The sequence below is a fragment of the Petaurus breviceps genome, unplaced genomic scaffold (assembly GCF_028583685.1).
Source record: "Petaurus breviceps papuanus isolate PSGF00001 unplaced genomic scaffold, PetGlider_PUasm1.0 189, whole genome shotgun sequence".
In the NCBI taxonomy this organism is placed as follows: domain Eukaryota; kingdom Metazoa; phylum Chordata; class Mammalia; order Diprotodontia; family Petauridae; genus Petaurus; species Petaurus breviceps.
Genome location: NW_027185809.1, coordinates 29,122,276 through 29,137,444, shown reverse-complemented (window position 1 = coordinate 29,137,444; position 15,169 = coordinate 29,122,276). Strand labels below are relative to the sequence as shown.

The 15,169-nt window shown below is 37.0% G+C and overlaps 1 protein-coding gene across 2 annotated transcripts in view; it reads right to left on the bottom strand.

Annotated features, from left to right (window-relative positions):
- Window positions 1-1,729: 1,729 nt before the first annotated feature.
- The window catches only part of PSEN1 (presenilin 1), an 80,882-nt gene continuing 67,442 nt past the window's right edge, over window positions 1,730-15,169 (bottom strand). For both annotated transcript variants that reach the window (XM_069092112.1, XM_069092113.1), the window contains exons 10-11: window positions 8,219-8,337; window positions 1,730-6,713 (exon numbers count right to left, since the gene is read on the bottom strand). In XM_069092112.1, the coding sequence (XP_068948213.1) occupies window positions 6,558-6,713; window positions 8,219-8,337 (275 nt within the window). In that variant the 3' untranslated portion in view covers window positions 1,730-6,557. The remainder of the gene's footprint in view (window positions 6,714-8,218; window positions 8,338-15,169) is intronic.

The window sequence follows — 15,169 nt, the reverse complement described above, 5'->3', positions numbered from 1 at the left end:
CTTGACTTTACCCTATTGTGTTATGTATTTCTTACTCAGCACTTCCATCTAGGGATATTATTAGAACACTGAGATGTGTCACTGCCTGGGCTCCTGGCAAAGAGAAACTCTTCCAGGGCAGCTAAGTCCATAGCTTCAGGTCGTCCTTGACTCTTCCCTATCCGTCTTCTCCCACCCTCCATCCATTCTGTTGCCAGTTCTTCTTCCACATCTCTCATTCCCTTTTCTTCAGTCACACGGACACCACCCTAATTCAGGGCCTGATCACCTTTCATCTTCACTATCTTCATCACTTGGCGATCCACCCCACACCTCCCATTTACAGAGCTGACAAAACAATTTTCTTAAGGAACAAATTCAATTGTTACTACACTACTGAGAAGCCTCCAAGAGGTCCTTATCACCTCTACAATAAAACAAAACCTCTTACAAAAGACAATTAAGACTTTCCATAATTTAGCTACAATGTACCTTTCCAATTTATTCATTTCATGCCATCTACATTCCAGCCCATATGGGCAGCAGTGCAGTGGATAGGGTGCCAAGTCTGAAGTCAAGAAGACACATCTTTCTGAGTTCAAATCTGGCCTCAGACACTTAGTGGCTGTGTGACTCTGGGCAAGTCACTTAAGTCTATTTGCCTCAGTTTTCTCATCTGCAAAAATGAGTTGGAGAATGAAATGGCAAACTACTCCAGTGTCTTTGCCAAGAAAACCCCAAATGGGTTGACCAAGAGACTGAAAACAACTGAACAATAAAATATTGTAGCCAGACTGAGCAACTAGATTCCCTCCTAAACTTGATCTTCCATTTCTTATTGCTGGGCATTTACACAAGCCATCTCCCATGCCTGGAATGTACTTCTCCCTCATCTCTCTCTTGAAAAACTTCTTCTTTTAAGGTTCAGCACAAGGGCAACTCCCTACCCACCACCACCCCGCCTCCAGCTCTTCAAGTTCGAATGGGTTTTCTTAATAAAATGTGAACTTGTTGAGCACAAGGACTTTACCTTTTGTGTCACTATTCCCAGTGCCTGGCATATCGTAGGTGCTTGAAAAGTGTTTGAATTAAGTTGAAGACTCTCAACAAGACTACCTCCATAAGACTTCAATGAATGAATCATGTCCTTCTTAGTCTTCAAAATACTCTTGGCAAAAAGAAGTCAAGAGTTTTTCTACTTCCTGGCTTCCTTCTTCTTAAGATTGTTAACTGCCTTTTTGTTTTCTTCCTAGTAGAATATGATTCAAAGTGGGTATCATTCACTATTAAGGCAACAGAGGTGTCATAATATTTGGAAGAAGGGATGAGGGAGTAGATGGAAATTCTGTGTATTGTCAGATCCATAAAATCTGTACTGAATGCTGTGTTAGTATAATCTACAAGAACAGCCCCCACCTAAAATATTCCTCTAGCATTAAGAAAAATCTGTTGCAATAAACCTTCACACAGTGTTATTTCATGCAATAATAATTAGTTTTGACAATGTCCTTAAATTATTGAAAAAAATTTTCCCCCAGAAGACAAGTTTGAAGAAAGAGCTCTTTAAGGAAATGAAGCTTTTAAATAAACACCTATAAAACTGTATGATTTAGAAACATAGCTTGCTATATAATCTATACCATCTTAATAAAAGCATAGAATGAAAATGGCTTCTGACCTGTTTCACATTCATTTCTGTATTGTTCCAGTATTTTTATACTATGGTACTTAAGGCAAGAAGACTAGCAGCTAGGATTCATGCGATCTTTAGTTTATTAATCTGACAAATACAGGAAAATTTTGCAATCTATCAAAATCGTATCTTATCAAGAATTTGAAAGGTGTTACAAAAAGATGTTTTCACATTCTTTCTGGATTATGTACAAATCAGTGTCTGTAGAAACAAAAACAAAACAGCCAACACTTGAGAGTAAAGGAATCCCAATGAAGTCCATATTCTAGCACATCCAACTGCATTGTAAACCATGCCACTATTGCAGTGTGGACAACCCTGTAGCCACCACTGCATGATTCAGTTTTGAAGCTGATAAATATTTGTTCTTTTAAAAAGGAAAATATTCTAAGAAGGAAATTTTTCCCACTGCATAGTCCAACCTGAAGTTCTAGTCAGGCACATTTGAGGAGGGATCCAACCGTCTCCTCATATTAATGACAGAACAAGCATCCAGGAAGTGGTACCTCTTTCTGAGATATTCTAAAACTGCTTTGTAGACAGAGACATTGAGCCATTTCAGCAGGAGGCAACTTTCAAGTACAGCAGGTTAGAAGTGGTAGGTTTCTGATCAGGACAATACTGGTAATCAAGGCAATACTTAACCTGCATCCTCTTCTTAGGCAGGTGCTTCCTCTAATAAGGAAAGACCATCAGATAATGGTATCCAGATATGTTGCTCAGAGACCATTCTTTTAGGACAGGGCTGTGATGAGTTGAAAGTTAGTGAGTGATTTTCAAAGTCCTCAATTCTGGGATTTTAAAGATGTTATGAAGATATACTTTATGCTCAAATTGAAGATATAAAAAGTCTCTGCCACAAGATCCAAACGAAAAGAGAAAAAGATCAGTCAGATCATCTGTCCAGTTCTGAAAGCTCCTCTCCAACACAGTGTTTAGGACATCTGCAGGGAAAGAGGGAGGTTGGGAAAGCGGCTGTCCATCACATACTAGGAAAAGGGCAAATTCAGAGGAAGAGAAAGAGAGAAGCCTTAGATCACTTAGAAGACTCACTCCTGAAATGAGCACAACTCAGTTCATGAGCCTGCTTCTCATGGAGAGATGGTCCAGGTAGAGAAGCTGTGACAACATACGCTACATTAGGCTGTGACAGCATTATTGCAATTTTCAATGTCAATTGTGTTCATGTGGCAAGAGCCCTTAAGGACAACCATGAAAAAGTGGTTACAGATTACAGTATATAGTCATTATACTTAGTTTCCAATGTTTTGAAGAGTTTAAAGTTATCCATATGTTAGAAAAAAGGAAATTAATAACACAGTTCAAGTGAACCTCTTGAAAAATTTAGAAAAGGCCAAAGCAATGCAGCCTCCTCCTTCCAGGGGAAAAAAAAATGTTGCTGATCAAGCACAGTCTGGTGAATAAAAGGAGGAACTTGTGGCCAAGAGTCACAGAATGTAGCTCTAGTTCTGCTTCTGACATCACCTGACCTCTCTTAATTGCTTAACTTTTATATTTCCCCTTTTGCAAGTGAGGTACATACCAGTTAGTGTGAAAAGTACTTTGAGATCCTTAGGGCAGCAGCATTGGATAAGAGCAAAGTATAATACAATATTGTCTGCAGCCCTAGATAGACCCAGGGAGACTATTAATCTCTTAGAGAGGAGGTGCCACATTCAGAACATAAACAGTATATTCAGTTGTTGCTTTTATGGGTGGATAATTAATAATAAATTTCTGACTTTCTTCATACTTTTCTTTCAAGCTCTGCAAAGGTTATGATTTCTGCTTTTTAAAATGTAAAATGCCATCAATAAGAAGCTGTGGTACCTGTAATTTGTTCTGATAGGTGGTTTTGCTTAACTTTTAGTAGGAAGGTACTATAGGACAGGGTGGTTTATTGGAAAAAAAAAGACTGATGTCGTAAAAATTAAATGTATAAATACAAGAAGAAAAGAAAAGAAAGAAAAACAGCCTTGAAATACTATCATGTACTGGGCCAGAAAAAAAAAAGAACTGTGACTTCAAGTCCAGGGCATCAAACATCAATCTTCCAAATATACCCTGTGAACTATTTTCTACATAAATGTACTTTTTTATTTTGTAAATAGTTTATGTGTCAAAACTAGATACAAATTTACCATTTTCTCACCTATTGCCTTAATTCCTTTCTTTTAAAGAGAATTTTAATTTAAAAAATAAACTTGAAATTCATCTAACTTCTGAATTTGTTGTATTTGCTGGTTAGTTCAATGGGTAGTGCTATCACCAACATGGAAGAATCCCACTGCTAGCTATACCTTAAGGGATGAATACTCAGGCTGCCCATCCTTGAATGACTCTTCAGGTGTGTATCTGGAATTTCCTCTATTCTACTGTGACCTAAATAATTTTTCATCATGGAAGACTCTTAACTGATATTGCAGAATCTCCAAACTTGTCCTTAAAGAGGGGGAAGTTCATGCTGTTGATATCCTTGGTTGTACTTAATGGAACATATACTGATCTGTCTGTTGTTATGCAGCTTGGTTCAGACATGGCTCAGCTTTGCATGTAGCATCACAATCCTTTCAAGGGGGAAAAATAAAGCACAGGATGGCCAACACAGGCACAAGCAAATTTCTCTTAGGTGAACCCTGGTTTGAAGTAAAAATCTATAACACACATAGTATCTGGGAGCCTTGCTTAAAAGAACCTGCTTTATGCTTCACTTAAGTAAATGCCTGAGATCATGAACTGATATATATATCTAAGTGGCTACTGAATCACAGGTAAAACTCCAGGAGTTAATATTCCTGCTGTAAAGTATTTAAGTAGGAGAGAAGAATGGAGAGAAGCCTGGAAGAAAAGTATTAAGTGAAGAAAATATTAAGATTCTCAAAAAAGCAAAACAATCCAACATTCTGAAACTCATCCTTTCTTTTTTCATCCTTCATTTCCACTGGAGTTCCCTAAACAATCCGTACAAGTATTTAGATACAAAGGCATTATCTGAACATAAAATCCCAAACCAGGTGAATACACATTTTTACTCATCACCACAACAAACCAGATGATCCGTCCAATGGCTGAGTGCATATACTTCAGACCCCAACTGCCTCAATCTAGAAAATATATTACAGCCAGAGACGCGGTAGGCAGCAGAGATGATGCTGGCCATTCTTGAGCTACCACACTGTCTCCTTCTTCCTGACCACAGAGTCTGATCACTGAAGCTGAGGGTTCTCTGAGGTAGAGGGCCAACAAAGTTTGTGCCCTGTCCACACACACAGACTTTATTTAGAGACATTACCTCTAGAAAGGGCAGGTCATAGGATTTTTTGTTGTTTGGCATACTGGTGTAGAACCTGGATTTCACTGTTGCTTAAACTATTGTCTTCACTGTCCTCAATTCAAACAAAGATACTTTGAAACAACCTGTAATAGGAGATGGGTAACCACAAAAAAACAACTTTTTTGGATAAATGATTTGGTATCTGCTCTTTAGCATTTGGTTTGTTTTGCCCCATTAGCTGTTTGATGCAGCTTCTTTCCTCATCAGTGACTTCTCCTCCTAACCCCATGCTCCTCCATAGGTCAAGTATGTAGACTGAAAATACTCTCCCTTTCTACATACTAGTTTCTAACCTTGCTAAACAAAATTGATTCATAAACTACCTAAAAAATAATTTGCCTTCAGCAGTTCATTCTAATTCTCAAGAGCTCCCAGAAACACTGAGTCAGGCTAAGAGAAAGAAACCAGGAAAGGAGGCATATCACAAAGTATTATATTTTGTTTTAATTCCCTGGCTTTTGGCCACAAACTTTTGATGGAGTCTGTGTATTAGTGAAGAAATTACAACAAAAAAGCTAGCTGCAGCAATTTACAAGCATACAAGCATGCTTGAAATAAAATCCTAAAATAACTGGGTCATCTATCCACTGTGCAATGACAGACTTATCTGCCTTTCTTACTTGAGTAGGAGAATTACATGCAATTTGGGGCGAAGGGGGAAAATATGGAAGATATGTAGGGAAAAGTGAACTTGGAATGCTGTACCTTTTGGAAAAAAAAAAAGATTTAACTGCATGTTGCTATCATAGCAAGAAAGGACAGAAATTTAGCTGGATATCCAGAAACATTTTGAGAACACCAGTGAGGAACAATGTTTGAACAATAGTCCCCTTTACCACCAATATCTACTGAATCTTGAACCAAAGTCCTTTGACATGGACTAGCCCAAATTACCTCAGATTGAGGTTGAGAAGAAATGACAAAAGTGAAAAGTGATAAAATTTCAGTGCTTGAGAACATAAACCATTAAAATCTGCCTAAGCACCTGGCTTGATCCAAGGTGGAAGAGATTCTCTTACTTGAAAATGGCTTGAACTTCTAGCATAAAAGTCTGGAAGTGGCAGCTGCCTCCCTTTTCTCCATCCCATTTGGCTGCAGATGTCTGTCCACCTGGTGATACCCCCAAATGGTTCAACATTTAACTAATATACATTTATTGGGTTGATTTTTCAACATTTGGGTTTAGATAAAGATCACTGTTTGGTTTAACAGCTTCCCTCATGTTTAACCTCTTGGCAATAGTAGTCCTGAGGGATAAACTGCTGGTGGAGGCATTCGCAACTTTTTGGCTTATTGTCCTTCTTCTATTTCTATTCCACAAATCCAGGTGGCTTCTTGTAGCAAAAAAAAAATAAAATTAGCATATTTAAAACCATTTACTGCCTTTCAGTGTTCAGGGAGGCAAGTTCTCACAAAAAACTGGGAGAAGGTTGTGATGAGTCCAGCTGGGAATCTTGAAACTGCTCCATGAGGAAAACTTTTTTGTCCTCTCCAGATTTTACTACATACAGTCAGGGGAGAAAAAACCATGGGATTCCAATTTTTAACGTGCTAGATATAAAATTGATGGAATGCTAGCTGGTCCATAAAAGGCTGCACAAGGTAATCTGTGGCAAAATAGAAAACAAGCCCAAATGTGATGGAGATTGGAAGAGCTGGTAATGCTTTCTTGAAGATGGCAAGAAGCAGTAAGGTAAGGCACAAACCCTGTAGAGAAGGTAGAAAGAAGGCATAAACTGAAATGCACATACACAACCACTTTATAAGTCAATGTTGCTATTGAACTCAGGAGTTTCTGCTTCATGTAATCACCAACCAATTGAAAACCCTTCTTTTAGGTTAAATTTTAGAAATTCTGATATTTTTAATATTGCAGAAGGTCATTAAAAAAACTTTGAGGTTCCTAGTAGAAAATAAAGCAAAACTCATCTCACTGGTTTATAGCAACCCAGTTACAATGATTCCGTATATTTCATACATACGCACAATTTTAACCAAGAAATAAAATTGAAACAAATTTTTCAAAAGGAAAACATTTTCATTGCTTAACATAAACTAGTTGAAATTTTTACAACCTTCAGAGTGGCCTTGGAAAGAAATGGCTTAAGTGAAATGTGATAAAATTTCAATTCTTGAGGACATAAACCATTAAATTCTACTTCTAACAGTAAGAGATGGAATCTTCTTTTCTGAAAAGACTTTAGTCCCTGGAATTTTAGTTGAGCTAATGAAAACTGCCATGGACAACCTATCAGCATAGAAACTGTTCTTTATGCTCTATGGTGCAAGGTGCTAATGTGATAAATTAGAAACCAGGGTTATGTTTAGAGGAAATATCTACCTTTTTTTGAAACTCAAAGTAACTGTGGTACAATTCATTCTCCTCCTTAGCTATTTGAAATTTAACTACAAAATTTGGAGAGGAGGGTTATGCAACATGCAATTTCCTCTAAGAAAACAAAAACAAAATTCCTGGTAATTATAGGAAGCATTTTAAAGTATATTTAATAGTGGAGGCACAGTGGATAGAGTGCTGGGCCCAGTTTCAGGAGGATCTGAGTTCAAATCTGATGTCAGACATTTTACTAGCTATGAGATCACAGACAAGTCACTTTTAAGCCTGTTTGCTTCAGCTTCCTTATCTGTAAAATGAGCTGGAGAAGGAAATGGCAAACCACTCTAGTATCTTCACCAAGAAAACCCAAAATGAGTCACGGAGTTGGACAAGAATGAAATGACTGAACAACAACAAGAAGATTTAATAGTATAAATTAAGGTCCTCATCATGCTAACACATTCACACTTCACTTGCATACTGCATAACAAAGATGGTATATTTTTGCAGAAAGATTAGTTAACAAAAATATCATATGAAATTAGATTTGGTTAAAGCACATGCATGGAAAATTCAGTGTTCATATTTTTTTTACTATCAAAAAGTGACAGCCTGGTCTATAACCAACCAAAAACTTGTGGTACAAAGCTGTTAAAATAACACCACGTAAAAAGAGGAATGAAAGGCTTTGTCATCTTATAACATTATCCACCTTGTGAGAGGCTGCTGAGAACACAAATGGCTCCTGATTATCCACATAAAAGTTGCTCTCTAGCACGGCTATGGCCCCATAGGACTGCCAAACTTCCCTTTAAAGGGTAGGATAATCACAGCTGCAGCCTTAGGGGTATTTAATAATTTGTTAGGTTATACTTACAATTAATATGGCTACAAAACAGGCTATTGTTGTGTTCCAGTCTCCACTAGCTGTTGCTGAGGCTTTGCCAACCAGAACACTGTAGAAAATGAAATCCCCTAGTCCAAGCTTTACTCCTCCTGAGAAGAAAAGATTAGGAACATGAAGAAACTATATTTGCCCAAAGGTCCCAGTTATTCAAAATACAAAAACCATATATGCCTTTAAAAATTTTTAACATTTTAAACTTTGGAAGTTCTGTTTAGTTAGATAATCGTGCTCTGTTGCCATCTAATCAAATCAACAATGCACGAAGCTTACTAAGCTGAAAATGAGTAAGGAGTAGGTAGAAGACACAAGTAAAACTGAATCCTCTTAAAATGATGTTACTGGCATATGACATAAGTAAAAGTGAATACTTTTAAAATGAAGGTACTGGAAGGCAAAAAAGAATGCCATCATTTTGAGTTCTGGGAAACATGATTTGACCTGTAAAATGACATAATGACACTGCCAGAAGAAACCTGTAATGTATTTGTATTATTCTGTTTTGAAAAGGAAACTAAAGGGCTTCAACTCAAGAAGCATTTATTAAGCATCTATGAGGTGCAAAGCATGACAGTGCTGGTATACAAAGACAAAACAAAATGGTTCCTACCTTCAGGAAGCTTATTTTTCAACTGGAGGAAACAACACATACACAGATCAATACCAAATATACACAAGTAATTCTTTGTGGGGAGAGAGGAGAGAAAACACTAAGCCCTGGAGGACCTGGAAGGGCTTCCTGTTAAAGAATGGCACTTCAAGTGAGCCTTGAAAGAACATAAGGATTCCAAGAAATAGAGGTAAGGAAGGAGATATTCCAGTTATGTATCATAATCAGCAGAAAGGTATAAATGTATAAAAGATGCAATATTGTGCATGGAAAACGACAAGCAAACATCTGGTTGGAACACAGATCGAAAGAAAAATGTGAAATTAGGCTGGAAATTTATGTAGGTTGAAAGCAGACTGTAAGGGCTTTAAGTATCAAAGAAAGGAGTTTGCATATCCTTGGCAAAATGGAGCCAATGAAGCACCTTAAACAAGGGAGTGATACAGTCAGATCTATACAGTAGGAAAATAAATTTGGCAGCTGGATTAGAGAGGGTGAACTAGAAACAAGGAGACTAATTAGGAAGCCAATGCAACAGTCCAATAATGAGGGCTTTAATGAGGGTGGTGGCCATATGAGAAGAGAAGGGGATAGATATAATAGATGTTGCTGACTTAAGAATTGATTACACTTGGCAACTAATTCAATTGGGCATGGGAGAGGCGGGGGGCTGGACAACAGGGAGATAAAATGAGGAGTTAAATATGACGCCAACCTCGAGAACCTGAGTAACTGGAAGGCTGGCAGTACTCTCAACAAAAAGAGATGAGTTAGGTAGAGGGGTGGCTTTAGGCAGAAAGATGAGTTCTATTTTTGGACATGTTGATACTGAGATGCCTATGGGACATCCAAATGGAGTGGTGAGGCAAACACGTATGTTTGGGAGATGTCTGCACAAAGAGGGAGGAAGATTACTTAAAGTAGAAAAGAAGATCCAGAATAAATGCCAAGGACATGCCTGGGCTACCAGTTGAGAATCTGGACTCTCAAAGGAAAAAGAGAAAATAGGGAACGGAAAAAGTGGCTCAACAGTTGGTGCTTAAAACCTCTGGATCATAATCCAGGATAGGATGATAGAGCTAGAGCTGGAAGGGACGTCAGGGACCGTTCAATTTAAATTCTTAATTTCTTAGAGGTGCTAAATGAAGCCCAGTGAGGCTACCGTCACCCAGGCAGCAGACAAGAGAACTGGGATTTGAACTCAGGTAATCTAGCTCAGACTCTTTCCATTGTACCACTGGCTGCTGGCTTCAGAGAAAATGTATCTCAAAGGAATCAGGATTACCACATTTATCCAGAAACTTGGTATTTTGACCAAGAAAACTGAAAATAATGGAAGAAAAACATGCCCAAATAAATTATAAAACCAGAAAATCAGGTATGACCTAGGAAGAGCAGGGAAAGAAATATCTGGTAATTCAGAGGAATTTACTGAGAAGTTTGAGACTGAAGTTTTTCTTCCCTCTTTTTAAAAATTTTGAACAGAAATGTTAAAGAATTTCCATACATATATCAGAACACAAAAGGATTCCATATGAAACTGCGGTTTTTCATTTTATATTTCTTGCTTTCCAAAAAAGTATACAATAAATTCTACATATTACTTCCAAAACTGTCCTGTTTATTTGTGTTTCCTTTTGAACTTCCCTCTTCTCTTCAATGTATTTAAAAAATGTTTAAATAGCTCTTCTTTCCCCATCACTACTGCTATCCCCCCTCACTACCACCTTGCCCCCCCCATCCACCCACTACCTCAATTAAGGAAAAAAACCTTGTAAAAATAAAAATATAGTATAAAAATATAGAATCAGAATTCCATATATATGCCTACATATGTATGTATCATAGCAAAAAGAATAGCATAATTTCATACACACATAAAAATTCTGAGACCTCACACAGCATGGAGGGGTGTGTGTATGTGTGTGTGTGTGTGTGTGTGTGTGTGTGTGAGAGAGAGAGAGAGAGAGAGAGAGAGAGAGAGAGAGAGAGAGAGAGTGATTAGCTCACATAAATTGTTGGTTAAAATTGTGCTAAGACTTCTGTTTAGCTAGGTATCAACAATCCCAAGTAAAATGCTAGTGTTATAGTCAACAAGAATGGTGTCAAACTCAAATAGGAACAGATCTCTGCAGGCCACACACTGACTTAGAAAACCACAAATTAACATCATTGGTATTGTATTTTTGTTTATTTTGTCAAACATTTCCCAATTACATTTTATTCTGGTTCAGTTATTTTGCAGGGCATACATTTGATACCACTGATCTACATGGTTCCTAATTTTATTAAAGGAACTGACTTCCAAATTTTACTTCTATTGCTAGCAGTATTTATTTATTTTTATTTTTTTTTGTTTTTTGTTTTAGCAGTATTTATTTTAATCAAGACAGAGACCTATGAACACCACCACAATAAAATGAACACCAATGCTTAGAAGATAAAAATACAACTTTTCCTGAATGTTGCAGACACGTTATGTCCCTGAAATCTGTGTATGTGTTTACAACTTAAACCAAGGGGTTGAATGTCCTTCTAAGTTCAAGATAGGGTGATAAATTATCTTGACAGTCATACGATTCTCATCCTATTATCACTGAACTGCTAGGTAAGACATTTCTCTATGTTTGATTCCTTAAGAAAAAGCTGGGCAATCAATCTTTTCATGAAGTGATACTGAGATATGTTTTATTAGTGATTTAGGAATGAAGATGAAAAATAAATGATAAAAAATGTACCAATTTGAGTCCTCAAGTCTCTTTCCTCAGTCAAACAATCCAAATTAATTTCCAAGAGAAAAAGCTAAGGGATTTAGTTTTTCTCTTAACTGATGCTCATATCTGATAAAGACAACCAACCGATGGCACAGCAAAGCAACATGAAGCTAAGTAACAAGTCCTGTGACATGATGAATTAATTCTTTCTGTTTCCATGGATGGGGAAAACCCTCTACTAAAATCTTACTTCAATGCATGCTCAAGGTGCACAAGTGACCTGGGTTCTCAAAGGCTATGTCTGTGGATGAGTTCTGGGAAGTTCTAAACAAGATGGAAAGGCTTCAGATAGGGGCTCAGTGAACCAGTCTCACTAAATTTGGAGAAATTTACTTCTAGAAGGCTTGTCACTCTGTGCTGAATTTTTTTGGTCAAAATAATTCATGAAGACTGTATACTAAGACATGGTGGTCTTTGCATCAGTGAAGAAAGTACATATTGGGGTAGTTAGGTGGCGCAGTGAATACAGCACCAGCCCTGGAGCCAGGAGGACCTGAGTTCAAATTTGGCTTCAGACACTTAACACTTACTGTCCTGCCTTCCTCCCTCCAAAAAAAAAAAAGAAAAAAGAAAGAAAGTATATATTAAGATGTGCACTAAATCTGAAATACTGAAGAAATCAGAAGACAATTTGCTTTAAGTGTGGCTAATAGTTTTTCATTGAAACCCTCCTCCTTGACTCCCAAATGTACAACTAGAACTTTATGTTAACAACTTTATGTCAACACTGAAATGCAATTATTCTCATCCCTTTTTCACTACATGATTAAATTCCTACAATGAATAGCCAACACTTATAATCTCTGCTTCCTTACTACTCATTCTTTTAGAGCTCTGGTATTTGACTATATCATTTTATGAAACTTTCTTACATGTTACCAATGACTAAAAAAGTGCTAAACTCAATAGTATTTTCCCCCTCATCCTCCATGAACAAATGAAAAAGCATTTAGAGCTTACAATGTATCTATGGTAAGTGATGGGCATCAAGATAAAAGATCCAAGGGTTCTTAGAAGTCATTTAATCCAATTCCTTTCATTTTACAGATGCTCTGAAATGGGGATATGAGTACCAAAAAAATGTGACAGTTCTTGCCCTCAAGAAGTTTGTATTATCATAAAGGGAGAGAGCACATACAGAAGAGTGGTGGCCAGAGAAAGGAGGGTGGGTCAAGGGTACACTGCAATGATGAGTTGATCTATGGGGCAGTCACTCAATACATTCTTTTAGAAAGCAATGGTATCATTGATTTGATTAATGTGCCCATATAATGGGAATGGGAATTTGAAGATCTTCCCTGTCCTTTAATAGATCTAGGGGGGAAGTTTGAAGACCTTCCCTGCTTTGAAAGTAAACTCTTCCCCCTAACAGGCTGAATGTAATCACATGGAGCCTGTGATGGAGGGAATTTGCTGAAGGGTAGAGCAGAGCCCACAGAAAGGTTCCCTGCTGTGGAGATAAACTCTTTCCCCCAATAGGCTAAATATAGTCACATGGAGCCTGTGGTGCCAGGAGTTTTGATGAAGGAAAGCAGAGCCCACAGAAAGCTGGTGGTCAGAGCTAGCTAGACGGTGGGGGAGAGAGCAGGACTCTGCCAGGCAAGGAGTCAGATTGGTTTGTGAGTAGATATTGATCTTGTATTGGTTTGTGGGAAGGCTGAAGGATACTGTGGCTCTCAGAATTATGATGGCTTCTGAATATCTCTGGTACTATGATGGAATTGGCTTATTGGTTTTGGGATTTGGTTTTCTGGTGTCTAAATAAATGCTTCAGTTCTATCCTCTATATGGAGAGTTTGGCACATTTTGCAATTGAACATCATGCGATACTTATAGTCATGATCTTTACTGTGACAGTGGGCGCTATAAATATTGCATTGGCACTACAGGCCAAAACAAGAAGTTCAGAACACACGTGGAGAGAGGGCAAATTGGACAGCTAGATGAGTTATGAAGCATAGTCTTGTCTGGAGCTATCTAGATAAATTTGATCTCACTCAGGAGGATTTAGTCTCAGGGCAGAAGTTCAGAGAAGTTGAGTAGTTTACATTCCCAAGGGAATGGGAGCATGGATTCTAGAGGTCCAGTATGTTTGGTGCTGATCTAAGTCTTGGGCTAAGTATCTCTGTTTTTCCTCTCAATTTTCTGCCTCTGCATAAATAATGCCTGTGAGGCCTTTGACTCAGGTAACCTCTTGCTGCATTAGGTAATTCTCTAAGATGCTACATTTCAGAGGAGGTGTTGATCTGGTAGAGGATGTTTCCTCACTGAGAGTTTCCAACACCAATGAAAAAAAATTACAGTTCTAGTCCAAGAAAATATAACAACACAACTCATTTTAAATGATCAATAGGTATATACAAAATCAAAAGTAAAAAAAAAAATCTTTATGGAACAAGCTCTGACTCATGAAACATCATGAAATTTTTCATATTTTCATAAATAATTACAACTATAAACTAAATCATCCAAGCTATTTCTGCCTAATTATACTATTCTGTCTCCCACACTTAGTTCTGGAACTTCTCTGAACCAGTTTCCTATTTTATAAAGAGGGATAATATTATCTATAGTACTGGTTTCAAAAGAATGTTGTAAGGATCAAATAATATATGTAAAATGCTTTAGGAATCTTAAAGTCCTACATAAATGTCAGGTATTATTATTGTTACCTTATGAGAGTAATCATCAAGGAATATTAACATTCTATACTGAATATTTTTAAATCAGTTTTATCAATAGAAAACAAAATTCTACTTAAGACAACTGAATACTTTCCTTGACTTTAGGTCTCATCAAATTTAGCAGAGTTCAAAATATAAATCAACAGTGATTTCAGTGTTACAGCATAAGGAATTCCCAGCAAGAAAATTCCCTCTACCTGGGCATCTACTTTGTAACACAGTTAAGAGTTTTTAAAGAAGGAATCAGCAGGTCTAATAGACTAGAAAATTGAAAGAAAAAAAACAGAGTTTTCAGGGAGCCTGAAAAAGAAAATGAGAGAACTGGATCCTAAATCTATCAAGGCAGAATGGCAATTTAAAGAACAAAAAAATTTTTTAAAATAACAAAAAATATTATTAGAAGAACAGATGAACAGTTTTCAAAACAAGAATGCCAAACTTAAGGATAGGATAGAAAGAAATTAAGAATGGGTTTCCAGAAAATAGTTAAAAGAAAACCTAAAGCCACATTTCAAGAAACTATACAGAAAAAAAAAAACTAACCAAAACATTGGATGTCATGTCAAAGTTCAAACTGAAAGAATCCATAGAATGCCAATTAAAAAAACCTATTTTCAGTTCACCAAAGAAAACCATAACCAAAATTCATTGCTATATCAAATAATAAAGTTTACAAGAGGCTGTAAGGGAAAAATCAGATTCCTAGAAGAATTAATCGAAATAGCACAAGATTTCTCTGAATTTAAAAGCAATCGAAGGAAAAAATTGAAATACAGCATCCCTGAAAAATAAAGATTTGTTGCCAATCAAAAGCAATATGCTTTGCCAAGCTGAGGCTAAGCATCAAAGAAAATAA